Genomic DNA, 16,423 nt, shown 5'->3' on the forward strand with positions numbered 1-16,423 from the left:
CACACAATGAATTATGTAGTCTTAGATATTTGTTCAATACATTTAGTATTTCTATTTTTTTCAATTCTCTTTGTTCTTTTGATATTCCTGATGAACACAATATCTATCAATATATACATATATTATACATATAATTATATATCTATATATATGAATAGTGTAATATATTTTGTCTATAGTTTGACCGTATTGGTAAACTAGTTGACCAAAGGTATATTTCTGTAACTTTCCCTTTTATTTTCAATAGTTGAGAATCAACTTTAACTCTATTATGATCCGTGTATACCATAGTCCATAAACATTGATTAATCTCACCGTTAAAAAGAACAAAATGTAGGGACTAATTGGCAAACCTAAAGAAGCATCCAGGTTTATCTTAAGAATAAACAAAATTATCCTCAATAGACGCTAAAAAGTGGTTCAAGATTCATTCACAATACAATGGTTTTGGATTTCATGATTTTGAGTTTGGTTCTGGATGATGCAACTTCCATTCCTAGCCTGACTCCACCTTTCATGTTCAACAGTGCCTTCTTGGGCCCATATGTACCCCTTTTGTCACTCTCTCATTTGTTAACTTTTATGCTTTCGATCGACATGAATTGTGGTGCAGTGTTGAAATTGTTAAATTCTTAATTAGAGATCTCTAGTTTGATCTCTGTATATAGAAAAAATCTTGTTGACAGTATCACTCTTAGAATGGACCTGTGGTATGTCATCTGAATTAGTTAAGGCTCCAATCCATACATCAAACACCGAATAGAAAAAAAAAACTCCTCCACTTTTCTTTTTATATTAGTATGAGTGCGATTTAGGTAAAAATACCCTTTCCCAACTTTTTATTATTTATAAACGAGGAGGAATAGCTAAGTAAGATTCATTCATTCCATCCTTTATTTGAACTGTTTTAAATTTCTTCCTCTTCCCTATTAAGGAAAAAAATGGGATTTCTTCCATGTCCTTTGTCTTGTCAATCAAAGAAAAAACTATCAGGTTCTTCTGAGCAAACTCAGTCTAGACATCTTTCCTCAGATTCTTCATCTTCATTAATATCATTATCATCAAGATCATTCTCATTATCATTATCATCAAGGTCATGTTCTTCCTTCAACTCACAGCCAAGTTTGCCGTCAATTCCTTCTCTTTCAATACCATCCTCTCAAGTTGAACATCTCTCAAACACATTCCACCACTGCTTAGACACACTAACAGGTCATTCTTCCAACATATTTTGCCTATCACTTGCCGGAAAACACCTCTATAGAGGCTCTTCCAATGGCGAAATTCTTGTATGGGACATAAACCATGTAAGACAGGACAGTTATTTAAAAGAAAACATAGTATCCCATAGTGGAAGTGCAGTCAAATCTATTGTCATAATGGGAGATAACCTCTTCAGCGCTCACCAAGATCATAGAATCCGAGTATGGAAAATCGACAATGACACACCTAATAGAAATTACAAGTGTATTTCCACCTTACCAACGATCAACGATCGTTGTATGAAGCTATTTTGGACAAGGAACTACATACAAGTTCGCAGACACAAGAAATGCACATGGGTACTATTGAATTTTGTGACATCTTATTTAAAATCCTTACTCATCCTAAAAAGCATACTTTCAATTGCTTAATTTTATTCTTTTATCTGTTGTGATACTATATTGAATTGTGACCATATCATTCCAACAAGTACATCATATCATCTTTTAGTAACTTAATTATATTATGTCTTTGTAGATACATCACGTAGACACGGTGTCAGCTTTAGCCTTATCAAAAGATGGGTCTTTGCTTTACTCTGCTTCATGGGACAGGACATTTAAGGTTTGGAGAAGTTCAGACTTCAAATGCCTGGAATCAGTATGGAATGCACATGATGATGCGATCAATTCCATAGTCGTATCAAATAATGGACATGTTTACACTGGTTCAGCAGACAAGAAGATCAAAATATGGACTAAACAAGAAGGGTCCAATAAACATTCCCTTATGACTACACTAGAGAAGCACAAATCAGCAGTAAATGCTCTGGCTCTTAGTACTGATGGTTCTGTTTTATACTCTGGTGCTTGTGATAGGTCCATAATTGTGTGGGAGAAATTACTAGTGTCAGGGGCATTAAGAGGACATAAAAAATCAATTTTGTGTTTGGCTGTGGTGTCAAATGATTTGGTATGTAGTGGATCAGCTGATAAAACAGTGAGAATATGGAAAAGAGGATTTGGAAAAAGTTATTCATGTTTGGCTGTGTTTGAAGGACATAGAGGTCCAATTAAGTGTTTGACTGCAACTTTAGATAGTCAAAAGGATGATGACGATTCTTGTTCTGGAAATTCTTACCTGGTTTATAGTGGTAGTTTGGATTGTGATGTTAAGGTTTGGAAACTTTGGGTTCCTAATAATTACCTCTAGAATTCATCTCTTCATATATATCTTCTTATACCTTTATCAACATGGAGATATTGTAAATATAAAAAGAGGAACATTAACTTAATCTTTTTTTCATTACGACGGTTTTCTTACTCCTTTTGTCACCGTTTCAATTTGTTTGACTGATTTTAACGTGACACAAAGTTTAAGCAAATAATTTTTTTTTTGAATCTTATAGTTTTAAAGTATAGATACGTAAAATATATCAAAATGTCTTTTATTTTTTACTTGGAAGTACTTCTATTCTATGATAAATATTAAGTTAAAGTCATTTGAATTGAGTTCTAATTTATTTTAATATTGGTGAGTATAAAACACGAGCTCGTAAGTAAAGTACGGAATGAGCCTTGTCTACGAAGCAGAGCGGCCTCATCTTGCTTGCTTCTGGCAGTGTATAATTAAATCATTTTGAATTCAATTGTCACTTTGAACTAGTAATGTTTATATTTTAAAATCAATTATTATAAATTTAATTTTCTAATGACGTAGTGTTGGGGGAGGAAGCACCACAACTAAAGTTTGATATAATAATAAATAATAAAAATAAATTTGACAAGAGAATTTTACGTGGAAACCCCTCAAACAGATAGAGGAGAAAAAACATGGGGTAGAAGGATCTTACTATGATAATATGAGAGTACACTGCTCTCAAATACAAGGAGAAAACAACAATTAACATTTCTCTCTTGTAAAAGGAACAACTACTAAAGAGGACACTCAAGACTACAATATTTATCTTGGTGTATAACTCTCTTTGTATTTTTACTCTCTCTATTACTGAATGAATTAAATGAGGGCACGAGGCCCTCTATTTATGGAGGAAGAAAATGCGTAAAAATTTTACGCGTTAATTTTCTATGCGTTCTTTTTCCTGTCAAAAGTTGGACGATTTCTACGCGTTTTTTCTGTCAAAAGTTGTTGCGTATGTTTCTTCCTTTTTGACTTTTCTTTTCCATACTTTTTTGACTTTTGTTGCATTCTCCCACTTGAAGATTTAATTGAGAATCGATTAAGTTTTCATACCATCCTTTTTACTCAATTACTGCAATGTTACGTTTCTGCTAGGCCAATAGAAGATCGACACCATATGAATTTGTTATTGTTGATCGTCTTCGTAAATATATTTGCTAGATTGTCATTAGTGTGAATTTTCTGAATATCCACACTGCCTTCTTCCACCTTCTCACAAACAAAGTGATATTGAACTAGTATGTGCTTTGTCCTTGAATGAAATGCCGGATTCTTTGCAAGATGCAAAGTGCTCTGACTGTCACAAAACAGATCAACCTTCTCTTGTTTATGCCCAAGCTCCTCCAGTAACATATGCATCCATATTGCCTCTTTGCTAGCTTGTGTAGCTGCTACATATTCTGCTTCTGTCGTAGATATAGCCACGATAGATTGCAGTTTTGAAACCTAGCTTACAGCTCCTTCAGCAAGAGTAAACACATAACCTGTGGTGGACTTGCTTTTATCAAGATCACTTGCATAATCTGAATCAACATAACCTTTAACAGTAAAGTCTTACCCTCCATAACACATTGAACATCTGAGGTACCCTTGATGTATCTCAGGATCCTCTTAATAGTATTCCAATGCTCTCTACCAGGATTAGCCATGTATCGACTAACCACTCCCACTGCTTGTGCAATGTCAGGTCTTGTACATAGCATGACGAACATTAAAACTTCCCACTGCTGATGCATACGGTACTCGAGACATCTCCATCCTCTCTGTTTCATTGCTAGGACTCATACTTGAGAATAACTTGAAATTAATAGAAAGTGGAGTAGAAATTGACTTACAGTCTTGCATCTTGAACTGTCGCAAGATTTTCTTCAAGTAGTTCTTTTGAGAAAGCCAAATCTTCCTATTATTTTTGTCTCGGTGAATTTGCTTCCCTAAAATCTTGTTTGCTGGTCCCAAGTCCTTCATTTCAAATTCCCTAACCAACTGTTCTTTTAAATTTGTGAGACGATCTTTGTTGGGGCCTACTACCAACATGTCATGAATATACAATAGCAAAATAACAAAATCGTCATAACCAAATCTCTTGTAATAAACACAGGAATCTGAACTATGTCTGTTGTATCCAAGGCTTATAATGAAGGAATCAAATCTCTTATACCAACATCTCGGCGCCTGTTTGAGATTGTATAGAGATTTGTTCAACCTGCAAATCAAGTTCATTTTTCCCTGTTCTTCAAAACCTTCTAGTTGGAGCATGTAAATATTTTCTTCAAGCTCTCCATGAAGAAATGCAGTTTTGACATCTAACTGCTCCAAGTACAAATCAAATGTATCACACATCGCCAGGACCACTCGAATTGTTGTGAGTCGAACCACCGGAGAAAATATCTCATTGAAGTCTATACTTTCTTTCTGAGCGAATCCTTTTACCACCAATATTGCATGATACTTCTCCACTTGATCATTACCATTGCGTTTGATCTTGTAGACCCATTTATTTCCAATGGCCTTCCTTCCTTGTGGTAATTGAACAAGATCCTATGTTTTATTTTTATGAAGAGTTTCAATTTTTTCTTGCATTACTGCCATCCACAGAGATGATTCTTAGTCTTTCATAGCCTCGTGAAAAGTTGAAGGCTCTCCATTTTCTGTTAATAGACAGTATTCAACATTGTCCTCCATAGAATAATCTAAGTGCCAAGTTGGTTCTCTTCTCTCCCTAGTTGACCGTCGAACTTGTGGAGTTTCGATCTCAGCTTGCTCTTGTTCTTCATGCTTTGGTGCTGCTTCAAAAGAAACTAGAAGTTCTTTTATTTCTTCAACTTCAACTGTAGTAGTTTCTGATTTTTCTTTTGAAGTGCCACCTTTTTTTGCTTGTATCTTGTTTTCAACAAATACAACATCCCTGCTGATTACCATATTGCGGGCAGTGGAATCCCATAAGCGATACCCCTTGACTCCATCAGCATACCCTAAGAAAATGAATTCTCTAGATTTTGGATCCAACTTCAATTTTTTTGGGTGTTGTACATAACATAAGCAGAACTTCCGAATATATGTAAGTGAGAATAATCAGCTAGTTTTCCTGTCCACATCTCCATTGGTGTTTTCATATCAATTGCGATTGATGGTGACCGATTGATCACCTAACAGGCGGTTTTGACTGCTTCTGCCCAGAATGGTTTTTCCAACCCTACAGTTGCCAACATAGCTCTTGTCTGTTCCAACAAGGTTCTGTTCATCATCTCTGCTACTCCATTTTATTGTGGAGTATATGCCATCGTGAGCTGCCTTTTAATACCTTCTTGTTTATAGAAGTTATCAAATTCATCACTAGTGTATTTTCCTCCATTATCTTTCTTAAACACTTGATCTTTTTCTCAAATTCAAGTTCCACTCGCGCTTTGAACTCTTTGAAGACTGGAAAAACATCTGCCTTTCTCTTGATTGGATACACCCAATTTCTTCTGGAGTAATTATCGATAAATGACACAAAATATTTCGCTCCTCCTAGGGACTCCACTGGTGCTTGCCATATATCAGAGTGGACCAGATCTAATATTTCCTTGCTTTTAGCAGAGGAACTGCTAAACTTCAGTCTATTTTGCTTACTGATAACACAATGCTCACAAAAGGATAGTGAAACCTTTTTGAGCCCTGGAAGAAGCTTTTGCTCAGCAAGAATCTTCAAACTTCGTTCCAACATATGGCCAATTTTACGATGCCATATCATCATTGATTCTTCAAATGGACTTGCTGACGCGGTTGATGTTTCTCCTTCTTGATGTGTTTCACCTTTAAGCACATATAGATTTGCAGCAAGTTTTTCTGCTTTCATCAGTACAAGCGCTCCTTTGGATATTTTCATGACTCCACCATGAGTCTTATATGAACATTCATTATCATCTAATTGTCTCAAAGATAATAGATTTTTCCTCAAGTTTTTTACATGTCGTACCTCCTGGATGGTGCGTACTATGCTATCATACATCTTTATTTTAATGGACCCAATACCAATAACATCCAAAGCATGATCGTCTTCCATGAACACAGAACCTCCTGAGATAGGATTATATTAATGGAACCATTCTTTTCGGGAAGTCATATGCCATGTTGCTCTTGTGTCCATGATCCAGACATCAGTGAAATGTTTTCTGCCTTCATTATTTGATATTGCTTCACTACATAAAATATTTCCATCATCCGAGATACTTACAACATTTCCTTGAGCATTTGATGACTCAAGGTGTTCACTCTTCTTCTTGAACCGACAATCTTTCTTCAAGTGCCCTTTCTTGCCACAGTTGTAACACTTGATATTCTTCTTACTTATTGATTGAGATCTACCATGATTGTGACTCCCACTGGGGCCACGTTCTATTGGTCTTCCTCTCACCATCATCAAAGCTTCAGCTTGCTGTGAACTTAGTTGTTTGTCTTTCTTATTTTTGCACTGATTTTCTTCTTCTAAGACAGCGGCTGCAATTTCATCAAAAACTAGACTATCTGTATTGTTCGTCAGGTTGATGATGAGTTGATCATACGATTCAGGCAGACTTTGAAGTAGAAGCTCCGCACGTTCAGTCCCCTCTATTTTGCAATCCATTGTTGTAAGTTGAGAAAATAGAGTATTCAAAGTATTGATGTGTTCAGTAACTGACATGGACTCTGCCATTCGAAGAGTATACAATCTTCTTTTTAAGAAGATTTTATTATGCAAAGACATGGCCTCATATAATCCTGTAAGAGTATCCCATATTTCCTTCGCAGTCCATTTTTCAGTCATACTAGACAATACTTGATCAACTAGTGCCAAGTGTAGATCAGCAACTGCGTTGCTGTCTATGTCATTCTACTTGCTATCATCAGTAAAGTCTGTGGTCCTGCCTTTAATTGCAGCTAAGTAATTGTCCTTTCTCAATATCATTTTTATTTTTATTTTTCTAAATGAGAAATTAGTCCCATTGAATTTCTCAAAGTCAAACTTTGTTGTATTCGACATTGTTATTTGCTTCACACCCTTCTAGATCATTTTAAAATATTTTTGCGAACAATCGTGAAAAAATATACCGTCATCAAAATTTACTATTCTCGTGAATAGTACTTTTCATCGAATTTTACTATTCATGAAAATTTACTATTCACAGATAGTACCTTCGTATAAAATAGACAGAATAACTGAGGGCTCTAATACCACTGTTGGGGGGAGGAAGCACCACAACTAAAGTTTGATATAATAATAAATAATAAAAATAAATTTGACACGAGAATTTTACGTGAAAACCCCTCAAACAGATAGAGGGGAAAAACCAGGGGTAGAAGGATCTTATTATGATAATATGGGAGTAAACTGCTCTCAAATATAAGGAGAAAACAACAATTAATACTTCTCTCTTGTAAAAGGAACAACTACTAAAGAGGACACTCAAGACTACAATATTTATCTTGGTGTATAACTCTCTTTGTATTTTTACTCTCTTTATTACTGAATGAATTAAATGAGGGCATGAGACTCTCTATTTATAGGAGGAAGAAAACGCGTAAAAATTTTACGCGTTAATTTTTAACTCATTCTTTTTCCTGTCAAAAATTGGACGGTTTCTATGCGTTTTTTTCTGTCAAAAGTTGCTGCGTATGTTTTTTCCTTTTTGACTTTTCTTTCCCCTACTTTTTTGACTTTTGTTGCACGTTGCACTACATAGAACTAAATATGAAAGGTACAATTTGGCTCAGTTCAGACTCGATATTGTAAAAGGCTTGGTTGAGGTCGACTTGATTGGACTCAGGTAGACGCCCAGACCTAGATGCAACATAACTATTGAGATTCATTTGAAAGAAGGGAGAAAAAAAAACATCCTAATAAAGAATGAAAGAAGGGGTTTTCCCCATCGTCTGTTTCCTCGTGGCTTCAGGTGATTCAAATACAAAATATGGATATACTACATACACTTGTTAACCTTACATTAAAGCTTGGAGTGATGATTAAAGTTTTGCGATATTTAATCATTAATCTTACCGAGCTTGTGCGATTTGATCTGCTTAATAAATTACTAGTGGTTTGGGAGTTAGGTTAAAAGTTGCACTTCCATATTTCTGTTTTACCTCATAGTCCTTGTTTTTAGCATAAGTCGAAAACAACTTAAAGATGTCGGTATTTTATTACATTATTAGAAATAAAAAAAAAAATATTATAAAAGTTAATAAGAAATTTGTACTATAAATATAATTTCTTTTATTTTTTATCGAACCAACTCACTGAGAAAATCATGGTGAAAAATAAATTTTCACTAAAATAATGAGAAAATTCTTAATTTTTTCATATAAGAACATGATTAATTTTTCTTCCCACCAATTCAATTAAAATATGTGTGGGAACAATCACTTAATATTTTTTTGGTGGAAAAATAGTACTAATTTTTAAGCAAGGTAAAGATTGAGGAAATGGAACTTTTAAGAGACGAGGAACAAAATTCATGTGCAAAATTGGTTTTGTAGGTAGCTTGCAATTTTTTTAGTTTTATGATTTTCTTTTTTATAAAAAAACTTCATTTTTACACAAAAAATTTGAAAAGATTATTTTCTTTTATTCAATTAGTAAATGGCTAATAAATCTCATTTCTTCATGTTTAGATGATTCATATATATCGTTTCATAATATATCGTACTATATTATATTATTATTTATAAATATCATGTTTATAGATTACATTATTTGTTATAATTTAATAATAATATATTTATGGTTTGATTATATAATAATCGACAATCTTACTGAAAAATATCAAAGAAATGATCTCTTGTCCTCTTGGAAGAAAATGATATTTTCAATTCTATTATATGTAAAAATAAAACTTTATGATAAAGAAGATATAAAACTAGAAGAAATTTGTAAAGGACTAGAAAACTATTTCTCTCTCATACAGCTCCACCAAAGTGCATCGGGGATCCCTTCCTAGCCATTGAACCAACAATCCATATATTTATGGATTCTCATCCAAAAAAAATAATAAGTTTAATATAGTTTTAAATATAAATACAATATCTACTGTAACGGAGGTGGGTTCCTGGGAACCCCACAGGTTACTACAGATCTGCCCCTTAGCCAACTGCCCTTTCTCAGGAGTTTAAGTTCCGTGTGCTTAATTGGATATTATACAATTTTTATGCCATATTGTTAATTTGACAAACAATAAGAGAGAATTTCTTATAGCAAGTCAATTATAGGACAGTCTTAAAAATAAATTATATTAGTATTATAATGATAGGTTAACTACGTTGCTGGCATAAAAAAATATTTACAATCTATAAAAAGCCACCACGTTGAATACAATTTAGTGAAAAAGTGCACCACTTATCTCTTTCTGCCGCAATTAGGATAAACTAAACATTTTTAAAGATATAGCTAATATAGAAATATGAATTTATTTTTAGAGCAGAATGACATCAATAAACGTAGACCTAATACCGGAAAGCAGCGTCAATGAAGCATTAGACATGATATAAGTTTGTTTAGATTTGGTAAAAAAAAAAAAAAAAACTCATTTGACAGCTCCCATTAAACAGGTGAGTAGATTATATTTAATTGGTATAAAATATTATAATATTGGATAAATGTGTCAAGGAGATGATCTGATTATAGCTGAAGACTTTCAGATTTAGCACACTCCCAGAAATATATGTCAATTATATTGTTCGAGAAGAGGAGCCTTAGAGTAACTGGTAAAGTTGCTGTCATGTGATCAGGAGGTCACAGGTTCAAGCCTTGGAAACAGCCTCTGGCAGAAATACAAAGTAAGGATGCGTACAATAGACTCTTGTGGTCGAGTCCTTCCCTGAACCCTCCGCATAGCGAGAGCTTTATTGTACCGAGCTTCCCTAATATATTGTTCGAGCTATTTAACTATGTTAAATATGCTCCACATTTGTCATCAAGCTTCCTTTTAGTAATCTTAAAATTTCATTAGCTCAACAACATTTGATCGAGTTGTCTGCACAACCGCATGACTTTAGGTTAAATTAAGACGCGTGCAACGTGACAAAATAAATAAGACGTGACCTAATCCATTTTTTTATTTAACAAATGGCCTTTCTGTTGTCTTCTATCTATCTATTTATCTATAGTTTATATTACTATGTAAATGTATGTGTTTTGTATGTGCATCGCATTAATTAATAATAAATATATATAAAATAATAAATTATTATGTGTACGTTATATTATCATGCCTTACATATATAAAATTTTGTTTTTGATCAAAGAGATAATTAACTAATAATTTGACAAAAATATTATATAAATTTTTTGCTTATTATATTCTTTTCATGAAATACAAGAAGTTCAATTAATATTTTTAAAGACCTTAATCCGGCTTAGAAATAGATAATACAATAAGAAATTCAGATTCACAACTTAATGAGTCAAAATAGAAAACTCATGCTCAGCCTAAGACTGACTCTAACCTTACCCTTCTCTTCTCACAAAAAATTAATTAATAGCGGTAAAAGATTGTAAAGTACATAAAATAAATATGAAAGCATCTACCAAATTATATTCTGAGTGAATTAACTAACCTTTCATGTAAATATAGGTAGATTGAGTTGCACATTCAACGCATATCGAAATGGTGATTACTAAAGTTGTCCTTAGAAGATCTCCGTGGAAGCAAAATCAATTTAGAGTAGCCTCATTAATCTTCTCGTAAGACGCATATATGCACAAGTTTTACCAATTAAGTGAGTTTGTTTTTTCTTGTAATCATAAACTCTCCAATAGAATTGATCTCTGAAATCAAAATAAAAAAAGTAATTGAAGTACGAAGTGATAACTTTCGGTCGACAATGAATTTTCTTATTCCAGCAGCATTAAATCTCTGGCAAAATTAAACCTCGAGATGATAAAAAGAAATTTTGCAACGAAATATTCCTGGAAGTCGCAAAAATAAGAAAATCACCTATAACGCAGTCAAAAATAAGGAAGCACACTCCCACGACTCCAAATGTGAAATCTCGAAAGCTAGATATATATGATCAACCACTGTGAGGGATACCCTAACTAGAAGCTGCATAAAAAATGACACAGAAGTAGGAGTGAGTTCAATCTACATGTACTTAATAGGTTTGGCTGATTGAGTATAAGGAATTAATCAAACTTATAAAATAAACGAAGAAACGCTCCACCTGCATACAGAAAAGTCTCACTCCGTCATCGGTGTCACCAATTTATAAAGAATAGCACGAGTAAAGTAAACACATTGATACGCTCAAATTACACCTCCCTAAAGAAGTATAAAGCGATCTGATCAAACATAGAACCTAACGAAAGTTAGGATCGATCGCACGAGGAATATGGTTTAGACTTTAGATCAATCGTTTATTATTTGCTTTAGTAATCAATTTATTTTCCTAAAGAGAAAGGGGTATTTTTATAAAATTAACTATCAAATCAAACATCAACGAACACTAATACGGTTTAATGTAGTTTAAAATCAATATGAAGTGAAACTAGGGTTTTATGTGTTCCCCATGAATCCTTAACTAAGTAGACCTTTTTTATTAGTAATCATTTCCTAGGTGTTACATGTAGAATCGGTAGGTTAATTTCACTTAAGTCATTGATCCATCAAATAAGTGAATTTCACTACACAACTTGATCCGTCTACGTGTGTATGCTTTACTAACCCTTACCAATGATCCCAGATTTAGCTATCCCTTGATCCGTTCATGCTAATTAGATGAGGATGATTAGCCCCAAATCTCATTGTTTAATCCCTTTTCCCATCTGTTACCTCCTTTATTTTGCAAGTAAGGATAAGGCGAGTTCTAACGTTGGCCACCGTTAAAAAGTAATCAAAATGAAGGGAAAAATAATACATGCATGCACACTATTCAAGAATTACTTTTTATTAATTTCTACGTCATTAATTCCTCGTGGTTCCCACAACCCTAGTTGTGGAATTAGCTACTCATAACTACGTGATCACAATCAATAATATTTATGTTAAAAGCAATCATGAACTTACAAAGTAACTTTGAGAATCCAAATGTAAAATATCAATAACAAAAATCTGAATTCAAGAATAAAAGCTCAAACGTAGTTTAAGCTATATTCTCAAACCCAAAAAATGTGCATAAAGTAAACTAAATCTAAGGAGTGTATTTATAGACAAACAATCCTAAATAAATATGAATTTAGAAAACATAGAAAACCTAAAGTCAGTTTGGGTCTACGACTCATTTCTATGGATCGTAACAACTTAGACGAGTTGTAGACCTAGCTTATAATCTTTAACATTGCACTGAGGAATTCTTCTTCTTCACGACCACTCTCTACGGCTCATAACTCTGAGGACGAATCGTCAATGGGATCGTAGACACAATTCTTTCTTCATCACCAACAACTTCAAGCCACGAGAGTGTTCTACGACTCGTAGGGATTTAGACGAGCCATAGAACTTACTCGTCTTCTTCACTTTGCCCTCTTTCTTTCATTTCTGCTTTGACGACAGAAAATGAGTCGTTTACTTCACTCGTAGTCTTCAGTTTAACTTTTATTTTTCTCTTCTGCCTTTTGACGATTGATACCTACAACCCATATAGATAACTATGAGTCATAGGATGAGCCCGTAAACACCAAAAATTCCTTCCTTCAGTGTTGTGATTCCTCAAACATCTCTCCGACTTGGCTTCCTGCAAAATAAGCACAACTAACATCAAATATGCTAACAAATACTCAAAAGACAGACACATTCTTAAGTTTAGACCATTAAAAGTGTCATAAATCCACGGTACATCACACATAAGATCAAAATAATATTATGTATCATCAGACAAGTCAAATAACTCAAAGATCAATGCAATGATAATGTGGTACGGTGGAATCAAGATTTTCGAACAACCTATCGTATACACCTTATCGAGCTAAGGCTTCCATAAAAAGATTCATGGGAGACTCACAGTCCATATAACAAATCACAATCTCAATATCTATCAACTTTCCACCTAACTCATGGTAAAGGATATAAAAATGTGTCTCATTTTCTTTCTCAAAGAAAATTTTCACATTTTTCAACTTTCAAGATCAATGATATAATGAATGAGGATAAATATATCACAACACATATGGCGTGGAGTCAATATTCACTCAACATATAACACAAGGCTCAAAGTTCTCAAAACTCGACCTAAACATGATATACACCCTCAAATAGATAGTAATGGGAAGGAGTATATTGAAATAAACATCTGCCCTTTTGAAAATTTTTTATTACTCAATTGTGATCAAAGCCACCAACTCAACCCCTCACACGAGCATTACAAGTCAAATAGTATTACAAGCCTCTTTCACGGGAAATTCATGAACCACATGCTCTCAAAGCAAATAGGATAGCAAATAAGACCCCCACAAGTGCTAAACCTTACAAATAAGACCCCACACAAGTAACACAATATAATCAAGCCCCTATACATGCGTCATAATTTAAATAACAATCCCAATTAAAACTACTATCCCATCTCAGAGCCTATAATAGAAGAATGATCAATTACCGAATCTTAGTCTCAAAGAAGGATAGTCAAACCTACCCCGAAGACCAAAACTTCAGTCGAACACTCTAACTAGAGCTCTACACTCAAACACTGACTCTGAAATGATTCCCAACTAACAAGAATGAAAAGATTTCATCAAAAGGAGTTCAACAATACCCATATTACAAGATTTTATAACCGAGGTCCAAATAATCCAAAAATCACCTCAAAAATATATAAAAAAGGGGTAAAACTAAAATTTTATTTGAAATTCATATTTTACACATCAAGAGGAGTTCTTTGTTGAAAAACCCATTAAAATTGAGTAAATTTTGGGTTTGAAATCAAAGAAATTCAAATTTTGTAATTTGGGGGAAAATCCCAAAACGCACATTGAAATCTTGATTTTTGAAATGTTTTGAAATATGAAATCATTATGAAATGTTTAGGAATGATACAAGACCTTACCCAAATAAAATTCTTCAATAAATCACTTCATGAATCGCCCCTCCTAAGCTCAAACCGATTGAAAATGGTTGAATGTGAAAAATGGAAAGAATTTCCAAAGTTGACATTATTCAGGCACTTTTTACCCATCGTGATAGCGAGCTATTTAATTCTCGCGATCGTGAAGCACATGAAGGATTTCCCTTCGTGATCGCGGACCCCTCTCTGGCGATCACGAATCATATTGATAGAGAAGACCCACTGCGATCGCCGACTCCCCTCGCATGATCGAGCACACTGACTATGTACATAGTGATCGCGAGACCTCAGGTCGCCATCGTGACGAAAAAAATACCCTGTACCAAAAACAAGAAAACAACAATTATATTAACTCAAAAATGTCTCTGATTGGACCCTCGAAAATCGTTCGGAATCTGATAAAAATAAATTAGATATGCTACTCCACTAAAATCGATATTTCAGACTCAATGGAATCTTTAGATTTCTGAAAAAGAGGTCGTTATGATGAAAATACCCGACCTTATATAGGCCTAAAACTCAACTTTTAGCCTGATTTTCCTAAATGAATTTCAAAGTCTCGGGGCTCCAACCCAGCACTCAACTAGAACAGCGCGTAAATTACGAACGCAATATAACTGATGGAATTTTCATCCGATGCTCGGATCTCAGAATATTGACTAAAGTCAAATATATCATTAAAAACTCCACTCAAAGTCTTAAAATCACTAAAATCTCACCCGATCACATCGAAAACCGCTTCAACCATCCCCACAACATGAAAAAAGTATAAAAATGATAAGGAAAAGGATAAAATGGTCATTTTACATGAAAAATGAATCTCTCAATAATTGAGACATTACACAAAACATAGTCCAAATTTAAGATGTTACACATAAAGTGATATAAATTTATAATGGTAATTCATATAGATAGTATAATGATCTAAAATTCACTTGTATAAGTTCATAAATTCCTCCTCAAAATGGATAATTTATTGAAATTTAGATGGGTATCTAATGACTTTTTTGAACATATGAATTCATCAGTTTCATGTATTTTCATCATTTTATTGAAGATGCAAAAAGGCATTTAAATATATGGGATAGTAATGATTTATATAACCAATCATTACATTTTTTTTGTGTGTATCCCTTTTATCCTTAGTAATTGAATGCTAAATTATTGATTGATTTTTTACACTGATTTTCTAAGAAAATTGAACTCGTTGTTGATAAATGATCTTATTAAAGGTTTAAATGATATTATTTAAGGCTAACCACCTGAACAATTTCACATTTGTTGCCATCTAAACAACCCATATTCCTCTTTCTCTGATTTTATATTTTTTGTGTATTTATTTATTTATTTATTTATTTGTTATCTTTATAAAATGCGTATTTATATATTTCACAAAAATTATCATTTAACTTTTAAATGCTATTTTGGTCTCTCAACTTTTAACAATAAATCTCTCTGTCTCTCTAGATAGAAAGATTAATAGCTTTTATTTCTATTTATTCTCAATTATTCATGGACATGTATGATTACTCAATCAACATCAATAATAATCAGTTTTATTGCATTAGTTTGCTTCACAAACAATTTCGCAGGTACAAAGGTTTTGATTACTTTCTGCAGCAGTACAAATACAATTTTAAGGCATTGAACTTGCTGGCCAATGAAATACAGCTAGTATTCCACAATCTATATTAGAACATATATCATCAACTGTTAAAGTTTTCGGGCAAAATTTAAGATCATCACCTGATACAAAATAATGAGAAGATTACACAACGATACAATTAAAAAAGTTGAATGATGCAAATAAATATTCGAACACATACTTGTAGATAAAATAATTCCATATGCATTGGAAAAAAATCATACGTAGTGAATGGTTAAAGAAAGTAAAAAATATTGCCATACTGAAAACAAAAGGCATAATGAAACTCTTCATGTTTTCTTCACTACTGAACTTTTGTACGATGTGGTAGTATGATTGTTGATGCCATTAGGACCCTTATACAGG

At 33.4% G+C, this 16,423-nt stretch overlaps 1 protein-coding gene across 1 annotated transcript; it reads left to right on the forward strand.

Moving 5' to 3' along the window:
* Positions 1-899: 899 nt before the first annotated feature.
* Positions 900-2,415, forward strand: LOC129870804 (protein JINGUBANG). The gene is made up of 2 exons (XM_055945668.1): positions 900-1,562; positions 1,741-2,415. Exons 1-2 carry the CDS (start codon positions 942-944, stop codon positions 2,413-2,415), a joined length of 1,296 nt encoding a protein of 431 aa, XP_055801643.1. The 5' UTR covers positions 900-941.
* Positions 2,416-16,423: the final 14,008 nt, after the last annotated feature.

Source organism: Solanum dulcamara, chromosome 10, assembly GCF_947179165.1.
Source record: "Solanum dulcamara chromosome 10, daSolDulc1.2, whole genome shotgun sequence".
NCBI classification, from domain to species: domain Eukaryota; kingdom Viridiplantae; phylum Streptophyta; class Magnoliopsida; order Solanales; family Solanaceae; genus Solanum; species Solanum dulcamara.

Coding starts and splice junctions, on each gene's coding strand:
- LOC129870804 (XM_055945668.1), top strand. CDS start 942: ATGGGATTTCTTCCATGTCCTTTGTCTTGTCAATCAAAGAAAAAACTA. Junction 1,563..1,740: donor GACACAAGAAATGCACATGG/GTACTATTGAAT, acceptor ATGTCTTTGTAG/ATACATCACGTAGACACGGT.